This window comes from Eubalaena glacialis, chromosome 4 (assembly GCF_028564815.1).
Source record: "Eubalaena glacialis isolate mEubGla1 chromosome 4, mEubGla1.1.hap2.+ XY, whole genome shotgun sequence".
Classification (NCBI taxonomy): domain Eukaryota; kingdom Metazoa; phylum Chordata; class Mammalia; order Artiodactyla; family Balaenidae; genus Eubalaena; species Eubalaena glacialis.
The window spans coordinates 70,577,239-70,594,728 of NC_083719.1; the positions used below are offsets into that span (position 1 = coordinate 70,577,239).

The 17,490-nt window shown below is 33.3% G+C and overlaps 1 protein-coding gene across 4 annotated transcripts in view; it reads right to left on the minus strand.

Moving 5' to 3' along the window:
* TMEM161B (transmembrane protein 161B) overlaps positions 1 to 17,490 on the minus strand; it is a 132,793-nt gene that overhangs the window by 64,192 nt on the left and 51,111 nt on the right. For 2 of the 4 annotated variants that reach the window (XM_061187985.1, XM_061187984.1), the window contains exons 6-12: positions 11,599 to 11,750; positions 11,076 to 11,136; positions 10,432 to 10,572; positions 7,579 to 7,692; positions 3,694 to 3,868; positions 2,594 to 2,690; positions 1,304 to 1,416 (exon numbers count right to left, since the gene is read on the minus strand). In XM_061187985.1, the coding sequence (XP_061043968.1) occupies positions 1,304 to 1,416; positions 2,594 to 2,690; positions 3,694 to 3,868; positions 7,579 to 7,692; positions 10,432 to 10,572; positions 11,076 to 11,136; positions 11,599 to 11,750 (853 nt within the window). Of the gene's footprint in view, positions 1 to 326; positions 1,417 to 2,593; positions 2,691 to 3,693; positions 3,869 to 7,578; positions 7,693 to 10,431; positions 10,573 to 11,075; positions 11,137 to 11,598; positions 11,751 to 17,490 lie in introns of those variants that run through there. The other 2 variants (XM_061187982.1, XM_061187983.1) reach the window with 2 other exon arrangements.

Genomic DNA, 17,490 nt, shown 5'->3' on the forward strand with positions numbered 1-17,490 from the left:
AAGGTTCTAATTATTTTTAAATGACAGAAAAAGAATTTTAATTTGGCAGCAACCACCTAAGTATTTATAAAATCAGAAGTACTCTCACACATAGGCAATACAAATAAATCGCTTGCTCAGATGAATTTTCAAAATGTATTTTAATCTCGTTCCAGAAAGAAAGAAAATTTCTAGATACAAATACATCTCATTCAATCACATTTTAAAATACATTCAGCAACTTAAAATATTATAAGAACCCAATATTTTCATCTTTTATAATCTCAATATATTATATATTTAATATATAATATATATGTACAATACATACAGGTAGTCAGCAGGATTACAAAGTAATTTTTTAAAAGTTTGATCAATATTGATAAATATCTTTAGACTATTAAAAAGAACTATATTTAGGATCATAGAATAAAATAAAATATGGGCAGTCCAAACCTAATAGCAAGACTGCAAATGTTCATGTAGCCAATTATTTTAAAAGATCCCTCAAGTTGGCTAGAATGCATTTTAAAACAATATTCTTGCTACTCTCAAGCAGCAGTACTTGTAGATATTAAGCATGTACAACTCCATTAAATTTAAAATTACTATGCAGCTTTTTTTACTGTAATATACAGTAGCTATTCCTTTCTGTTGGGTTTTGCTGTTGTTGCTGTTTGAAGAGTGACTCGCATATTACCAACAGAAGTGACTTTAGCTCCTTTCCCTCCCCTAAAGCATGGCTCAGTTTGAAGATTGTTCTATAGGCAGCCATTATGAATATAAACAGTACCTTAATACCATTAAGAGCAACCAATCAATAACTGGAGTCATATGAGAAGTTTCAAAGACTGATGGAGGTTTCTGTAAACCAAGGTCATCAGAAGTATTACACTTGTAGATAGCTCTCTCACATCCATTAATACAAGGAGTTAAAATTCCAATGCCACAGTATAGCAGTTAACAACCTATTCTATAATTTTAAATATTAATACCATTAATCCACCCTGAGAATACAGAGGAAGTATTTAAAACAAGATATTCTGATATGGTTTTCCTTCCTTTGTATTTGCTTTCTTCTGGTTTTTGTCAGACCTTCAAGGGTACGAGTATCTGAATTCAGAGTGTGACTTCGATATCCTTTTTTGTTAACTGAGATTCATGCCACAGTGAGATACTGGTGATAGAAAAGCCCAAAAAGGCTTGTAGAAAAGAGACAAGCAGCAATCCACCAGGTCAGAAAAGACAGAAGTCCTCGAAAAAGCAGAGGAGTGAAAATGTTTTTTAAGCTGCTCAGTGCCACTGTTATTTGTGTAACAGTTACCTTCATCTTCCCATCAGCAGATGGTAATTCAGAGTAAACAGAATTGAAGGGTGGACTATTATCCACTGGCAAGGTAGAGATAGATTCTGGATAAATCCCCCAGGAATGATTACCTAGAAAATTCAAGACACAAATAAAACATGAAGAGTAATTCCAAAGCTCCTTATTTAGGAAAAATAAATAAATTCTTTAATTTATATTTGAAATTAAGAACAAAAAGTTTAGTGGCACAACAAATTATTCAATGTTGAAAATAAAGTAAAATAATAATCTTTCTACACACCTGGGGAAAATTCACTTAACTTGACCAGACTATAATCTAACCTTATCAGTAGAGGTGCATATAAAAGCTAAAATCTAATTTACTTTTAATTAACTGCACTAAAATCTGGTAAAATAACAAAAACATTTTTTTTTCTTGTATAATCCATGAATCAACTACCTCTAATGGAGTGACAGGGACAGACTCTATAACTTCTTAGAATCTTTTCTACCTCTAGAATATCAGAATAAATTCTTTCTCAGAAACTCTCTCTGATGTCAATGTGAGAGATTATTAATAGCTTCCAGAAATATTTTTATCATATACTTTCCTATTTTGGATAGAATATGAGTCACATAATTTACAACTGAGCTACTCTTTTATGTTCCATAGATTCCTGAAGGAAATTTACATCTATCACAGCTCTAAAGCATCTATAAGCCCACCCAATAATGCTTTTAGTTCCTTTGGCTTCTAAAACCCCAACACTGGCAGACTGCCTGACCTAAGCAAAGAAATGATCAATACAACAAAAGATTCTTGAGTAACACCACAGATGGGCTGGATTGCTTAGTGAACAGACTTACAGGAGAACTTTGTTCTGCCACTGAGAAATCTTTACTCTATCAACGTAAGTTATCTGAAGCAGAACTCACCAAAGGGTTCTGTAATTCATAAGTTTACAAGTACCTTGTAATAATTTAAATGTTATGCCCTAACAAAATCTTAAATCACTCTCTTACAACACAAAATATTAAGACGAAAAGTGCTCACTCCAGTTACTGAGAATTAACCTTTAGCAAACAATTCTTTTAACATTATAAAACGATATGGGCCTGAATTTTCAAAATCAAGATGATAAATCAATGAATCAACTTCCACAGCTTAAAGTTTCGTATGTTTCCTCTTAAAACTTTTAAAGAGAAAAACAATTTTAAGAGGATTATTCTTTGTAGGTAACAAAAAGCATTATTAACTATAGGTAGAAAGTAAAGCAACATGTTTCCCAGTTGTCAGGGTATGCCTACCTAGAGTTTTCAAAAGCAGGGTTGTGTGAAGCAGCATGACCAGAGGAGCCACATACTGCAGTGCAATGACACAAAGGTAATAAAAGACTCGAGCGACCTGCAACCAACAACATTCTTAAGTTTCTAACACGGTTGACATGTTATGAATGAATTAAACTTTCATATAATTGTCAAACTGAATTGCTTAAGAGATGAATAATCCTTTCATGGGAAGACAGCTAAATGGTAATAAATTTGTACTTCATTATAAATGCCACCAGACTGACTTCAGAAAGGCTCAGTTCGAAGGTTCTTTAAAATGTGAAAATATTAAAATAAATTCCTTAAAAATAGTTCTTAAGTGATTAATACAAATTGGAGAAACAAAACCACTAAAATTCAAATGGCCTATATTCACTTACTATTTCACATATAAAACAAAATGCTAAAATCTCTAAAGACAGACACCTAAAATATCAAACTAAATAACAATAACAGTCATATATGAGCATAAATAAAAACATTAATCCCCATTTATATTCGACTGAGGTAAAATTACAAAGTATGAAAATACATGAAAGGTAAAACATAAAAAAAGTTGTTTGCATCTTGATAGACACTTCTTACAATGAAATTTCGAGAGTAAAAAACAGAGGACCCAACACCACATTTCTTCAAAAAGACTCGATCAGGTTATAGGTCCAGTCCATTATAATGGTGGATGGATTCCTAGCACCTTCCTTCTCTGGAATCCCCATTAAGTTAAATGTTATGTTTCATGTTCAAGTACTTGGAATAATGTTAAAAGTAATACATTGAGTCACTAAAACTAATATTTCCTACTCTTTAAGTCATAAAGGCTATACAATATATTGTGATGTCTTTCAAATCAATTAGGGGAGTCCCATTTAGCAAAAGTAGATATACCACAGCTTTGCAACCCAAACTGTATGATACTTAATGTACTTAAGGCAAGAAGGGAAATTGAGACCCTTTCTTCACCTAGCACCAAAATCAAATCAAAGTCTCTGACATGTCAGTTTAAGATTATCCCATCTATTTATAGTCATTTACAACTCAGTATTTGCTATTTTCCATTTTGACTGCAGTATAAAACTTACCATTTTCTGAAGCTCAACTGTGCTTATTCGCCCTGCTTCTTTCTTCATCTGATCCACACATTTCTGGGCTAAGTTTAAGTAAGCTTGCAGGTGACTACGCATCATGGCCAACCGCAAAGCACACAGCAGGATTATTAACCAGAGTCGCAGAGTATCGAATGTAGCTTCTGTCATTCTACAGATCAAAAAGTTGATATGGTGCTCTCAAAGACCAAAATATGCTAGCATGCTAGTTATATGTGTTAATGTTCATCATTTAAGATATAGGGAAATCTGGACTTAGCTACAGATGGAGATATATAAAGTATCCCACTCTACCACAGACTTACCTACATGATACTTTCACTTGCTTAACAGATAAATGTATCATGAAATAAAACAGTACGAGATAAATCTAGAAGAAAACAGTAGAGCAACACTTGGGATTCTTTTCTCTATCTACCCTCCTCCATGGGGGGAAAAACGGCTATAAAACGAAAAGGGAAGTTGGGTGCTCTTAAACTGGAGACTGTGAGAAAGAAGGAAGGAAATCAGAGGAGCTTGCCTGTGGAACTATCAAGTTATCAACCCATCTATTTCTGGCTACAGTTTTGTTTGATTATATAAATACCTGAGTAGGATCTTTCACTCTGCTGAATTCCTGATTGGGATCAAGAATTCTGATATACTGACAAAATCAGATGTTCCCTAAAGGACTTTAGAAAGAAGAGGTAAATTCTGATGTCCTTTTGGGGTCCACGGTTTCTGCTTTGATAAAAGATAACACTGTAATTTGAAAATAATGCCTACACCATGCCTGACTCTATTCAAAGCTCTAGCACACATCAGGTGCTTAATATGTGACTGTTGAAATGTGTGGAGTGATCTGCCAGACAGGATCTGGAACTTACAGGGGTCTCCCCCAAATTCTTAAGACCATGAGGGTAGAATGGATGGCTATAAAGAAGACCAAGTGGGAAAAGATAAAAAACCTTACAACACTTTGCTCCAAAATAGGCTCCATTATCACCCCTTCCTTCTGTCCAGTGTAAGCACCTAGGAAAGGGACTAAAACTACAATATAGAAGTTGCCTGTGGAAATAAAGTTGAAGAAGAGTACAGGAAACAGAAAAGGCAGAGAAGATGTGAAAGTGTACAGTTTGGTCTGAACTATTTATGAAGTGGAGGGAAAATAGGGATGGAACAAAGGCTTTATTATGTATGTTCTCTTTTGGTTTCCTTCTTACAAGGTCGTGACTGAACATGGACATAAAACCCCAATAGAAATGTACTGTTGGTTAGGAAGCATAAAGGCATAACTTTTTATCAATACATTTACACTGTAATGAACAATGAGATTAAGGTATCAGTCATGTGAGACTGACAGTACACAAAAGTCAAGACCATCCACAGCCTTGAACCTTTCCAGGGGCTTACAGACAATACTGTGCTCCCTGGTGTGGTACAACCAGGAGGCTTGACTGGTAGTATTCTGAAGACAGCTATTATGCATGCTTTGAGGGAGACAGGTAATAGAAATGAAGCGAATGGTATAAGGCAGTGAATCAAAAAATATCTGCTCTGTTTATGAGGAGTTCAGGATTTAGATAACAGTCCCTAATTAAATAGTACTGCTTACTCAGATTATTTAACCAACTTCATAAGGATTTGGTAAGTTGATATGATGGGGTATCTCAAGAAGGAGTCTGAGCTGGGACAAAATATATAGGTAAAGAACAGGCAGAAGAAACTTCTCCAAATTCCTGAAGCCATTCTAGGGTTCACCGCATATGTTCTCTTCTGGTTTTCTTCTCACAGGGTTACACACATATGGACTCTGCTTGCTCACATTTTATTTTTTTGATGCCCAAGCAGAACACATGGGTGGATGAGTTTAAATACATTTCCAGGTTGAAACTGCATTCTATCCATTTTTGCTTCTGACTACAAATAAAGGCCTTTGACAAACCATTTAATCCACGTGACAGACGAAGAACCTGGGTTGATGGGCAGCCATTTTTTCTCAATCTACAACATGGACTTTGGAGTTTAAACAAAAATTAAAAATCACCTGTCTAATCACTTAATGTAATGATCTGACAAATAAAAAAAGAATAAAATGGAGCAGAGATATGACTGTAATTCTGTTTTGTTTATGAAGGTCAGGAAAGGAAATGGGACAAAGGAAATAAAGCTATAGGAAGAGGACTCTAGGTCTTCATGTGCAACAAAATTTTTCCTATAATTTAATACACCAAGGAGAAAATTCCTTCTTCCTACTTCCTTTAAGCATAGTATTCACTACTAATCTGTACATAGTTTTGTAGGCTAAAAGTGGCGAAATGAATGTTGGTATAACTACTAAATGCTTTACATACACCAGATCTGGCTGAATAACCTTAGCCAAATTATTTAACCTCTGAATCTGTTATTTCATCTATAAAATGGAATGAGAACAGCAATCATAAATAGAGAATTACTATAAGAATGAATGAGATAAAATATGTAAAATATCAATACCCAGCATAATAACTGGTATATGTCACAAATGCTAGTTTCCTTGTTTTCTTAAACTAAGGCAAATATAAAATCAGAAAACATAATTACAGAAGTATAAATCCAACTTCCATGATCAAACTTCAAGGAAGGACTAGGAATGCTTTCAGCATCAAAGCTGTGGGTTAAAAGTTTATCTGAGATTTGGTCTGGAACCCTACGATCCTTAGGATTACTTTTAAATACTCAGTGAACCTGTCAAGTTAAAATTACCATTAAAGCTTACTTGTGTGGGGGAAAAAATGTTATGACTTCAATGTATACTTTCTTAGTTCAATAAGATTAGGTGTTTAAAAAAAAAAAATCATGGTCATCACCGATTCTACACTTCAAGACAAATTTGTACCAGGATCTAAAAGAAATACATAATAAAAAATGCATACTGTGGAATCAATGACTAGTCAAGATTTTCTATTTTAATTTTGATGAGGCAAAGCAGTGAAAGGAACATTTATTAAGCACTTACTTCCAGCCAGTTGCATTACATGTGTTCTTTTAATTCCAATGATAACCTTGTGAGGTGGATACTATTATCTTCATTTTCCAGATGGGGAAACAGAGGTTCAGTGAAGTTAAATAATCTCCCTCAAGTGACAGTTTTAGTGAGGATCAGAACTGGGGTTTGAACCAGCTCTGCCTGAATCTTTTTATTACTCTAACATAGTTTCATAAGGCTGAGTTAACATAATCAAGTACAGTTATTAATGCCTTTTAATAAATTGTTTCTATGTTACCTTCTTCTGTTAAAATACAGTTGTCTAATTGGGGAAATACGACCTAATATTAGATAACAACGTTAAGGCTTTATTTTTAATTTTGATAGCTATGATGATAATATTGTCATGTAGAAAAATATCCTTATTTTTTAGAGATGCATACTAAATTTCTTAGGGGTAAAAATGTTATGCCTCTAATTTACTTGAAAAACTACTTCATCAAAAAACAAAACAAAAAACAGTGAAGCAAATATGGAAAATGTTAACAACTCTTAAGGGGCTAAATATATGAATTTCCATTTACACTACTCATTTTTTCCTCCATAATTTTCACAATTAAGAAAAAAATAAGAGAAATGTAGTGTCTTAAAAAAAGCAGAAAAACTTACAACTGTACAAGATAATATTAGTGCAGAGTAATAATCATCCAAAACCATTAATGAAGATCACAAAAAGGTAAAATGATGACCTATAGTTTCTATTTTATAATACATTTTTAAACATTTCTATTAATGTTTTAAAAATACAGTGTCCTAATGTTATCATTTAAAAACGTGAACACAGTAAATAACATTTTAGAAAAGTTTTGATTATATAATGAAATAAAAATTAGCCCCCAAATACCCATACTTACAAAGGGACACTTTCTTTACCCAATGGTGGGTTCATAATGTAGTCTTTGGTGATTGGTTTTACCCAGAGCAGAACCATAAATAAAGGTGCCAAGAAGTTGATATGAAGTAATGTTCTGAAAGTATGTAAGAAATAAACATAAAAACCCAGAAACAAAATACACTAATAAACTACAGAACTTTGGGACTTCAAAAATGAAGGTAGGAACTTATTTTCAGTATTCTATATTAAGGTACTATTGTCACCATTATTTTATATTTATCATTACTACTTAACACTGATTTGAGCCCTTGCAAAAATACCTCATTATTTTAATTGTTCAGATGAGGACATTTAGATTGAGGAAAGTTAAATGACTTGCTCGTTGCAATATTACAGGTTAGAAGGAGATCTAGCACTAAAATCTGAATCTGTTCACTCCTATTCTAGTGTTCTTTAACAATCTCCTACTGTATCCCTGATTTAATACACTGGTACTTAAATGATTCTCTAACGTTGCACAATCAATGAATCCAATGGATTTTCAGTATAGGAGTCATCTTTTGATACTTTTCAGCCCAGCTAAAACAAAGTGCCTTCTCATTATTTACAAGTAAGAGACAGTGATTAGCAAGGTCCATAATACTAGTAGGCATATGGCAGACGGAAGCTACTGCAGCAACTTACTTATAAATGAGGAAACTTTCAATATGTAATGAACATGTATAATGTTTTAATTACACTGTTAAAATCATAAATGACTCACATTTTTATTTCTTCTTGAAGCATTATGAACATACCTGAAATTAATTTCCCTATCCTATAAAAACCAAGGAAATTTACATTACTCCTACAAGGCAAAATACCCAATACAGCAAAAGGTTTCAGGTGTGAGATGTAATGTCATTGTTAATTGTTGTCCCAAGTTTGTATCCTACAGAGATAGATGACTGGTAAAGACTGTCCTTATTTCAGAAAGACAAAATTCTTCAGACTATTTTATTACCATGTACTGCTTTTATTACCAACCATGCTGGGGGAGCTAAACTGGAGGGTTTAAAATACACACACACACACACACACATACACACTTTAAAATACCACTACAGTGCAAGTGACAGTGATTTATGTGAGCAAATGGCCAGATCAGGAAACCATGAACACCTGACAGGGAGAGGTGGAACTCTGGATCTAAGCTCTGGCACTAAAACAAGTCCTACTGCCTGGCCATGGGGGTTAGGAGAATGCTGCTCTTTGTGCCAGTCATGCTGCTCTCACAACAAAACTAGCTTCCCACACCCTGTATCCGGGCAGAGTGCTACAACACAATGTGTGGGGGGGGGGGGCGCGGGGGGGGGGGGCGGGGGGGGCGGGGGTGTGGGGTTGGGGAGTTTGCAATACACTGAAAATAAAACTCCAAATTCCCAAAGGGAAAAATCTTAAGAAGCCACATTTTACTGAGAAGGAAACTAAAATGTGCCCCCATCCCCAACCCCAGACCACCACTAAATGCTTTAAATGTTTTTATAAAGTGATTCTTTCATCCCACAGCCTGGGTAAACCATCGGGTGCAGGGGAAGAAAGCAGCAGTATTAGGTATGCAGTGTTGCTAGGGAACACTCTAGTATCAAGGAGCAGCCCACAGCGGTTTCAGTAGCTGGTGAAGGGCTCCCCTCCACCCACTCTTTCAGCTTATTTAAATCATAACACTGGGGTTAGTGGACTGAAGTGTGTGTGTAGAGAGGAGGGGGAGAATCAGGTTTTGTTTTAAAAGAAGCCATTAGAGAGACGGATGGTGGGAGAAAGGCAGGATGTAGCCAACAGCATGCTGAGTAAAAGGAGTGGAAAAAAGAGGGATGAAGGAGTGTGTACTGGGAGGTGAGAATAAGTAAATACACACACAAAGCATATACAGAAAAATGGAGGTAAGGAAAAACACAAAAAAACTTTCAAAATTAAAATAAAGGAAAATGACATAGGTAAGAGATAAGAATGTGAAAAGACTAGAGAATCAGCATCATTAAATATAGGCTTTTAAAGAGAAGAAATGTTGGGAATTATGATTACTCAGAGAAACTTAATGACTATAAATACATATATCAAAATGGAATATTCTCAACTTAGGCTTCTACTGCAAAACAAAAAGAGGACTTGGAAATTTGGATCTGGATATGAAATGAAGATAAAAATCTGTCACTCTGCCAAGGGGTCCACACCAACAACAACAAAAAATCTGTGACAACCACAAATAATATAGTAAATGGGCTCTGAACAATATGCAGAGATTCGAATATGATTTCTCCATTTGAAAACTAAAATAGTAATCTATGATATTTAACACTGTACAGTATTAGCAATCCCAAACTAAAATAATCTTGCAAACAGATCAATAATATAAGGAAAACAAACATTTCTTATGTATACAGATTTACTTTCAAAACATTTTAAAATAAAATACTTTGAATAAAAAATATTAAATTATTTAAATAAAATTATTTATATGAAATTTAAATAAGTATTTTTAACTTAAAAATTCTGATTTAAAGAAATTTCCATAGATCCTTAGATCAGTGGCAGAGATTACAATATCATAAACATTCATCTCTGAGTTCAAAAGAACTAACATAAATATTGATATTTCCATTTTAACAGATAAAAGAGAAATTTAATAATTTAGTGGGGTTTTTTTACATAGGACTTAAAATTTAGAAGTGAATGAAAGAAGCTTGCTTATAGTAGAAAGAGGAAGAAGTGTGACATCAAATGATTATTAATTTTCAATACAATAATTTATGATTTCATTACAATAATATACCTTCATTAAGATGGAAAACATATATTTATCTGCATGTGCTTATGTACATTTTCCGCTTACTGTGTAATTTTTTCTGTTGCCAAATTCAGGGCATCCAGATGCATTTGAGCCAGCCGTAATCCAGGAAATGTCAAAAAAGCCCCAATGAGTGAACAGAAAATAGCCAGGAAAAATTTGAAAGTAAGTTTTGAAACAGGACCCCTAAAAATAAAATTTTTAAAAAAGCTGATAAACTTTTGAAGTTAACTTTCTAGAAATGTCCATTCTTCTAATCAATTACTTTACAAACCACAATAATAACAGTAATACAAACAAAGTAAACTCCTACAAAAAGACTGCTCTTATTCAATCATCCATAAAGGATTTTGGTGAAGTATAAAGTAAATCAGACATCTCTTAAGCCACAGTTTTAACAATCTAACCTACATGTTCAACATAGAAAATAACATGTGATTCATAAATTTCGTTTAGTCTCTAGTAGAAGAGGAATTAAGTTAAATAAGAGCAAATTCAAATGAGAATTCTATAAAAGATACTTTATACAAATGTAAAAAACATGAGTAAGAATATTGCTAAAAAAGAGACAGTCCTACTTTAAAAAGAACTTTCACTGATTAAAAACAAAGAACCACTTATAGTAAATGCTATTTTACCAAATATGGAAAAAATTAAATCCGAATAATAATTAATTTTAAAAAACTTACTGAGATTCTAAACCTTGCTTTTCGAGAAACTGCATCGCACTGTCTGAAAAATTTGTAAACCCTGTAGGGGGAAAAAATTTACTCTTATCATGGGGGTAAAATACAGAATCTTTGGAAATAAAATGCTAGAAAACAGAACATCTTAAATTTTGAAGTGATGAGCATAGCTCTTTCATGTGCTAATTAGTATGTCATAATGCAATAAAATTTAGTTATTAGGAGAAATAGTCTTTGAAAACATCCCTTTGATATTTGTACATTCCATGAGTATGCATAAAATTTGCATTAAAATTTGCATCTTTGTCTATGTGAGTCAATTTTAGCATTGGTGAAACTTATTTAACTTTAAGGAAAAAACGGGGAGGGAACAGCATTTTTGGAAAAAGGTAGCAAAAACTTAGCTAAAAAAAAAAAAACCAAAAAAAAGAAGATCTTGAGAATAATGAAGGTTAATTATTTAGAACATTACAGAACATACGCCTCAAACCTAATTTTAAAAACTTAACAGATATGAAATTATTACCTGTTTCGAGTCCAAATTCCAGATAGTTTTCTGTTACAATCAAGACTGCCATTGCTTTCACAAAGAAAAAAAATCCAAAGGTAACACAGACTGATCTTTCACCACCATCTTCTACTTTAAAATAGTGTGTAGTTAATGAAAATAGAACTTTGCTGCAGAAGGAAAAGTTCAGGAAAAACCACAAATAACTTTGTGGAAGTTAAACACAACCATCTTTACAGGGCCTGAACTCCCAATAAAATTTGACTACAACATTCATTTTGATGCTACAACATGCTTATCTACAAAGTGCCGTTTGGAAGTAAGTGAAAAACTAATGAAAATCTGAATAGTCTTCCAGAAAATAGGACATAAAAACAAAGCAAATCTAAGTGAAGTTTATAACATTTTTAAATTAATAAAAAGTGTACACACACATACTAAGCTGTAATTAGGGAAAGAATGTATTTTTACTTTATCTAACTCAAATTTACTAGGAGGTTATTACAATAATTTTATGAAATAGGTTCTCAGTGAAACTATTATGAAATAGTTCTCAGAAAAGCCAAGGTACCAGTTATCTTAGGGAACTACCTTTTATTGGGCATGTTTGTCAAGTAGTTTATATTTAGAATTAAACACACATCATAGGAATCATCTGTAAATCATCCACTAATTCAAAATTTGAGAATTACTAATAGCCAATGTGTAAGCTGTGGCACAAAAACTAAATAAGCATCTGGGATCACCATTTCACAGTATGATAAAACAAAATACTTTAAACAAGTTCCTGTTGAGTACTCAAAAACAACCAAAGGCTCAACATGCTCACCTATTTTTAAATATTTAAATTTTATATGAAAATACTAGAGACTATTTTATCTGAGCCCTCCCCCCCCCTTAGTAATTAATCAAATCAAGAGCAAATCAGTGGATGATCCATAGCTAGAATCCAGATTTCCATTATACCAAATTGTTCTCCTTGAAAGCATAAACCCACCAAACAAAATAAGGTGCTTGGCCAAAAAAATCTAGAAAAGCAACTTTTACATAAATTATATGTCAAGCATAGGAAATAATAGCAGCTGTCATTTAGTACTTGCCAAGTGCTAAGCATTACCAATTAACTCATTTCATCCTTACATTAGCCAACTATTATCATTACTTTTCCAGATTTTAAAAAACTATGGCACAGATAGGTTAAATAGCTTGCCCAAGATCACACAGCTAGATCAGAGGCAGTTGGGATTTAAATCTAGGCAGTCTGGATCCAGAGTATGTTCAGCTAACAACTTAGTATACTGCCTCTAAGATACTGTATACAGCACCTAAGCTATGTGGTAGTTAGCAGCAACACATGAAATCATTTTAAAAATAGAGCTGCCTTGACAGAAGTAAATAGTTCATTCAAACATCCTCACAATCAGAAGTATTCTTATTAAGGAATGGATGGGCAAGGATAAGGACGCTAGTCCTTGCTCTTTAAAAGGAAGATGTCCTTTGTTGCCTATTTAAAATATGCTAATATAGTTATTACTCAGTCTCTATTAAGATCCTACCTAGGATACTGGATATAAATGTAGAGTCTCAGCTGCTCTAAAGCTTACGGGCACCTACCCTAAGTAAGCCAACATGAAGGTAATAATGACAGATGACTTTCTTGCATCTTTCAAATGCAACTTGAAATAAATCTCTACTAGAATGTAAACTCCATATCAAGGATTCTTGTCTCTTGCGCACTGCTTAGTTAGAGCACCAAAAGAAGTGCCTGGCACATAGTAGGTACTCAAACAATCAGTGAACAAATTTTGCCATAGAAATAATGTTTTACATGGTAGTTTAGGTAAGCTGAAACTATTAATTCTATGCTTTAATGATAAACAGACCTTTTGAAGAATGAGATAAAAACAATTCTTTCTCTGGGATAATATACTCAAAGTAAAAAAATAATATAGAAAAAGTTTTAATCGAAGATCTGTTTTTATCAGTGGTAATAACAAAAATACAAATTATTTACCACACAGGGTTATAAATTTGAAGGATGTTCTAAGTTTTATAAAGGCTTAGGCTTTGTTTTCTTAAGGCTTATTTAGAAGATAGTTCCCTCTTTTAAATGTAAAAAAAAAAAAATAATGAAGTATAAGAATAGCTCATTTTTATCCACCTATTCCTGGGGCAACGAGGCCCTCAGAAGTGTGTGATGGGAAGTGTCTTTATTAACCTCCTTTAGTCAAGCACCTCATTTTTCAGTCAGTATCATCCCCCTTCCTGACTTTCACTGTTCTCACCTCAGTTAATCCCACTCTAGCTAATCTCCCTTTCATACAAACCTCTCTGCTCTTTCTCAAATTCCATGATTCAAGATAAATACTTGCTAAAATTTATTTTCCTAATTACTTACTAGCAATAGAATTATTTTCTTTGGAAAAAAATGTGGTCTTGTGTGCTAATTATAGATCAAATGAACTTTCATGGGCTAATCTGAAAGGAAATGCCATTTATAGCATTATTTCTCTAAAAAGAAGATTATTTTATTTCCAAGCATTTCAGAATACAATCTACATGCAAGGTGGAGGTACAATCTAAAAATTGCTGTACTAGGAATTTATTTCAACTTTTTAATATATTTCTTTACAGACTATTATAATATTACTTATAATTCTACATTCTATAAATTAAGTACCTGATTTCCTTTTAAGACAAACAAAACCAGATCATGAAAAGCTAGATGATACCCTATTAACTTTTTGATTACAAAGACCTCTGCATGTTTTCATATTTGCTATAACAAATACATGCTTTAGGATCCATATAACCAGAAATACTATAGAACTTAGGCATACACCTTCTGAAGGCATTTACCAGGTATGCTACTTTCATTCTAAATGTCTTCTTAAATCAACTATACTCCAATGAAAATTTTTTAAAAATTAATACCTTTGTTATTATGTTTAGAAAGAACTATCTTTTTAAAGAGATTTGGAAATTAAAAATCCATATAGTTGGGGCTTCCCTGGTGACGCAGTGGTTCAGAATCCGCCTGCCAATGCAGGGGACACGGGTTCGAGCCCTGGCCCGGGAAGATCCCACATGCCACGGAGCAACTAAGCCCGTGCGCCACAACTACTGAGCCTGTGCTCTAGAGCCCACAAGCCAAAACTACTGAGCCCACGAGCCTAGCGCCCGTGCTCCGCAACAAGAGAAGCCACCGCAATGAGAAGCCTGCGCACCACAACGAAGAGTAGCCCCCGCTCGCTGCAACCAGAGAAAGCCCGCGCACAGCAACGAAGACCCAACACAGCCAAAAATAAAAAAAAGTTTTTAAATCCATATAGTTAAAAAAATTAAAATAAATGTCTTCTTATATTCACCATAACTCAGGTTACATATATATATATGTATACATATTTTATATATATATATATATATAAAATGGTCAAGTATTTGAACAAATTACTTCTTTTTTTAATTTTTTTATTGGAGTATAGTTGATTTACAATGTTGTGTGACTTTCTGCTGTACAGCAAAGTGAGTCAGTTATACATATACACATATCCACTCTTTTTTAGATTCTATTCCCATATAGGTCATTACAGAGTACTGAATAGAGTTCCCTGTGCTATACAGTAGGTTCTTACTAACAAATTACTGCTCTAATGTAAAAATTAAAACTAATAAACATGGAAATGCCACTGGTTTACATTATTTCCTCCATCAAATATTCAGCACCCTGACACAAGGTTATCTTGCTCAGTTTAACTCTGCAGTACTCTGGTTATAGAGTACTGCAATACACAGATATCTGAAACTCTACTGAAGTAAAAAAGCTAATCCACATAATAATAGATGTCAGGTTTTCTATGATATTGAACATCAGGGGAAAAGGGAAGCTAAATTATTTTACAACAAGGGAAATAAATCCTCAAGTCTTATATATCTGTAAAACCAACAATCTTTGCAAATTATAGTAAGAATTTAAAGAGTGATATTTACACTCTAGTTCTTACTTTGTAATGAAGAATTTTGTGGTATTTCCATGTCTTATTCCTTCGAAATTCTTTCTAAAATCACCTAACATTATTGTTCAAGCTTCCCCTAAACATAGTTGTCAATCCTCTTCCTATTTTGGCTAACAACTACTAAATCATTTATAAGCAATAAGACTATACTACATCACTGCAGAAGTTGGCATGATTTTGTTATATTAAGCTTAAGTAGGGCTGTCAAATTGATAGGATGTCAATTTCAATTAAAATGATTGATGGGGGTTTAACAAAGCACATTTAGTTTCCATGTCATTTTAAGATGTGATGTGAATTTTTTAAACTTTTCTATAACTTAATCATTGCATATATCCTACCACTATTTTCTCCTCCTTTTCTGTAAGAATATCATTCATTTCAGACTTTTTGCATTTATGCTCTCACATCAAAGACACTGGTAGTCTACAGTTGCTTAAAGTAAAAAGACTTTACAGGGAAAAAAAATTAGGAAGACTATGTATCCAGGTCAGAACTCTGACAGTAATCACCAGTCTCCAGCTAGGGGAGATAAAGGCAGGACCTGCCCCACCATCAGGGCACACCCATCCCATTAACCTACGTGAAGATATATTGTTTGTAATGAAAGATGCCTCTGAGAGGAGTCAGCTGTGTGTGCCGGCAGAAAAAAAAAAAAAAAAAAGTTACAAAGCATAACTCTAAACCATCTTGCATAAACTAAGCTCTTGGAAGAGTTTTCTAATTAACCAAAGTAATAAACACATTGTAGTTTAAATTTACATTATGAATGATTTTTTTAGTAGTTCAATTAATAAAGAAAAACAAAGTTAAGACTTCCCTGGTTAATCTTCTGAACTTCTCCTTATAGGAGAGAACAGCATTATAAGAGTCTATAATACAATTATTTTTAAAATTATGTAATTTTAAAAGCATAACCTAATTATATTTATGATTAATAAGTGATATTAATCACTTCAGTAAGAGTTAAGCCAGGTTAAGTGTAAACAATACAAAAGCAAATAACAAAGAAAAAATCTGATGTTTAATTAAAGAGGACTACTGGAGCTTTTCCCCATGCAAATAGTAGCTTTTCTTATAATGAAGTAGAGTACCAAGTTTTCTAAGACAGCAAGTTAAGAACAATTTTACAAGTCTTAAAAGAAACTTCATCTAACTTTCAACATTCAAGATGCAGTTTTATGAAACACGAAACACTGTTTAAGAGTGGTGATGAGATTCTAGAATACAGATGCTCAAACTTTTCTCTCCAGGATATTCTGAACCCCATGCTCCTTACTCATCTATCTCTTCTCTGAAACTTAAAAATAAAAGAAACAAAGCTAGTGGTTCATTTTACTGCTATCAAACACTACAGGTCCATCTCTTTCTTGGCATTGTAACGAAGAGCTTACATATTAGGAGATAACAAGGAAAAAGGAAAAAGATTTAAAAACAAAACATAAAAACTCCAAAACCACAAATGAAATGCTTTTGAGATTTAGCTATGATCTCTCTCATTGCCTGAGGGCCCCAAGCCCAGGTTGGAAAAACATTGCTTCATTTTTACTGAAAATGGATACTAGAGTCTATAAAGGTACAATTTCCAACTCCTTCACTTACACTAAAAAGCAAAATAACATCTTTAGCCAAGTGATATCAAATGACCAAAATGAAATTTCTCAAAGATTATACCTACTGCCAAATTTTGTTACCACAGATTTATTAAATAAATTACGAAATATGTCAACACTAAAGGAAAAAAAAAAACAAAATTAGATGCAACCAAATCCAGGTTATAATGCCTACATCTTGAATTCATACTGAAGAGTAGATAAATATTAAAACCAACTACTTATTGAGCTCCATGTTGGAACAAAACCTTCCCATAACCCACAGTGTAAACACACAAACA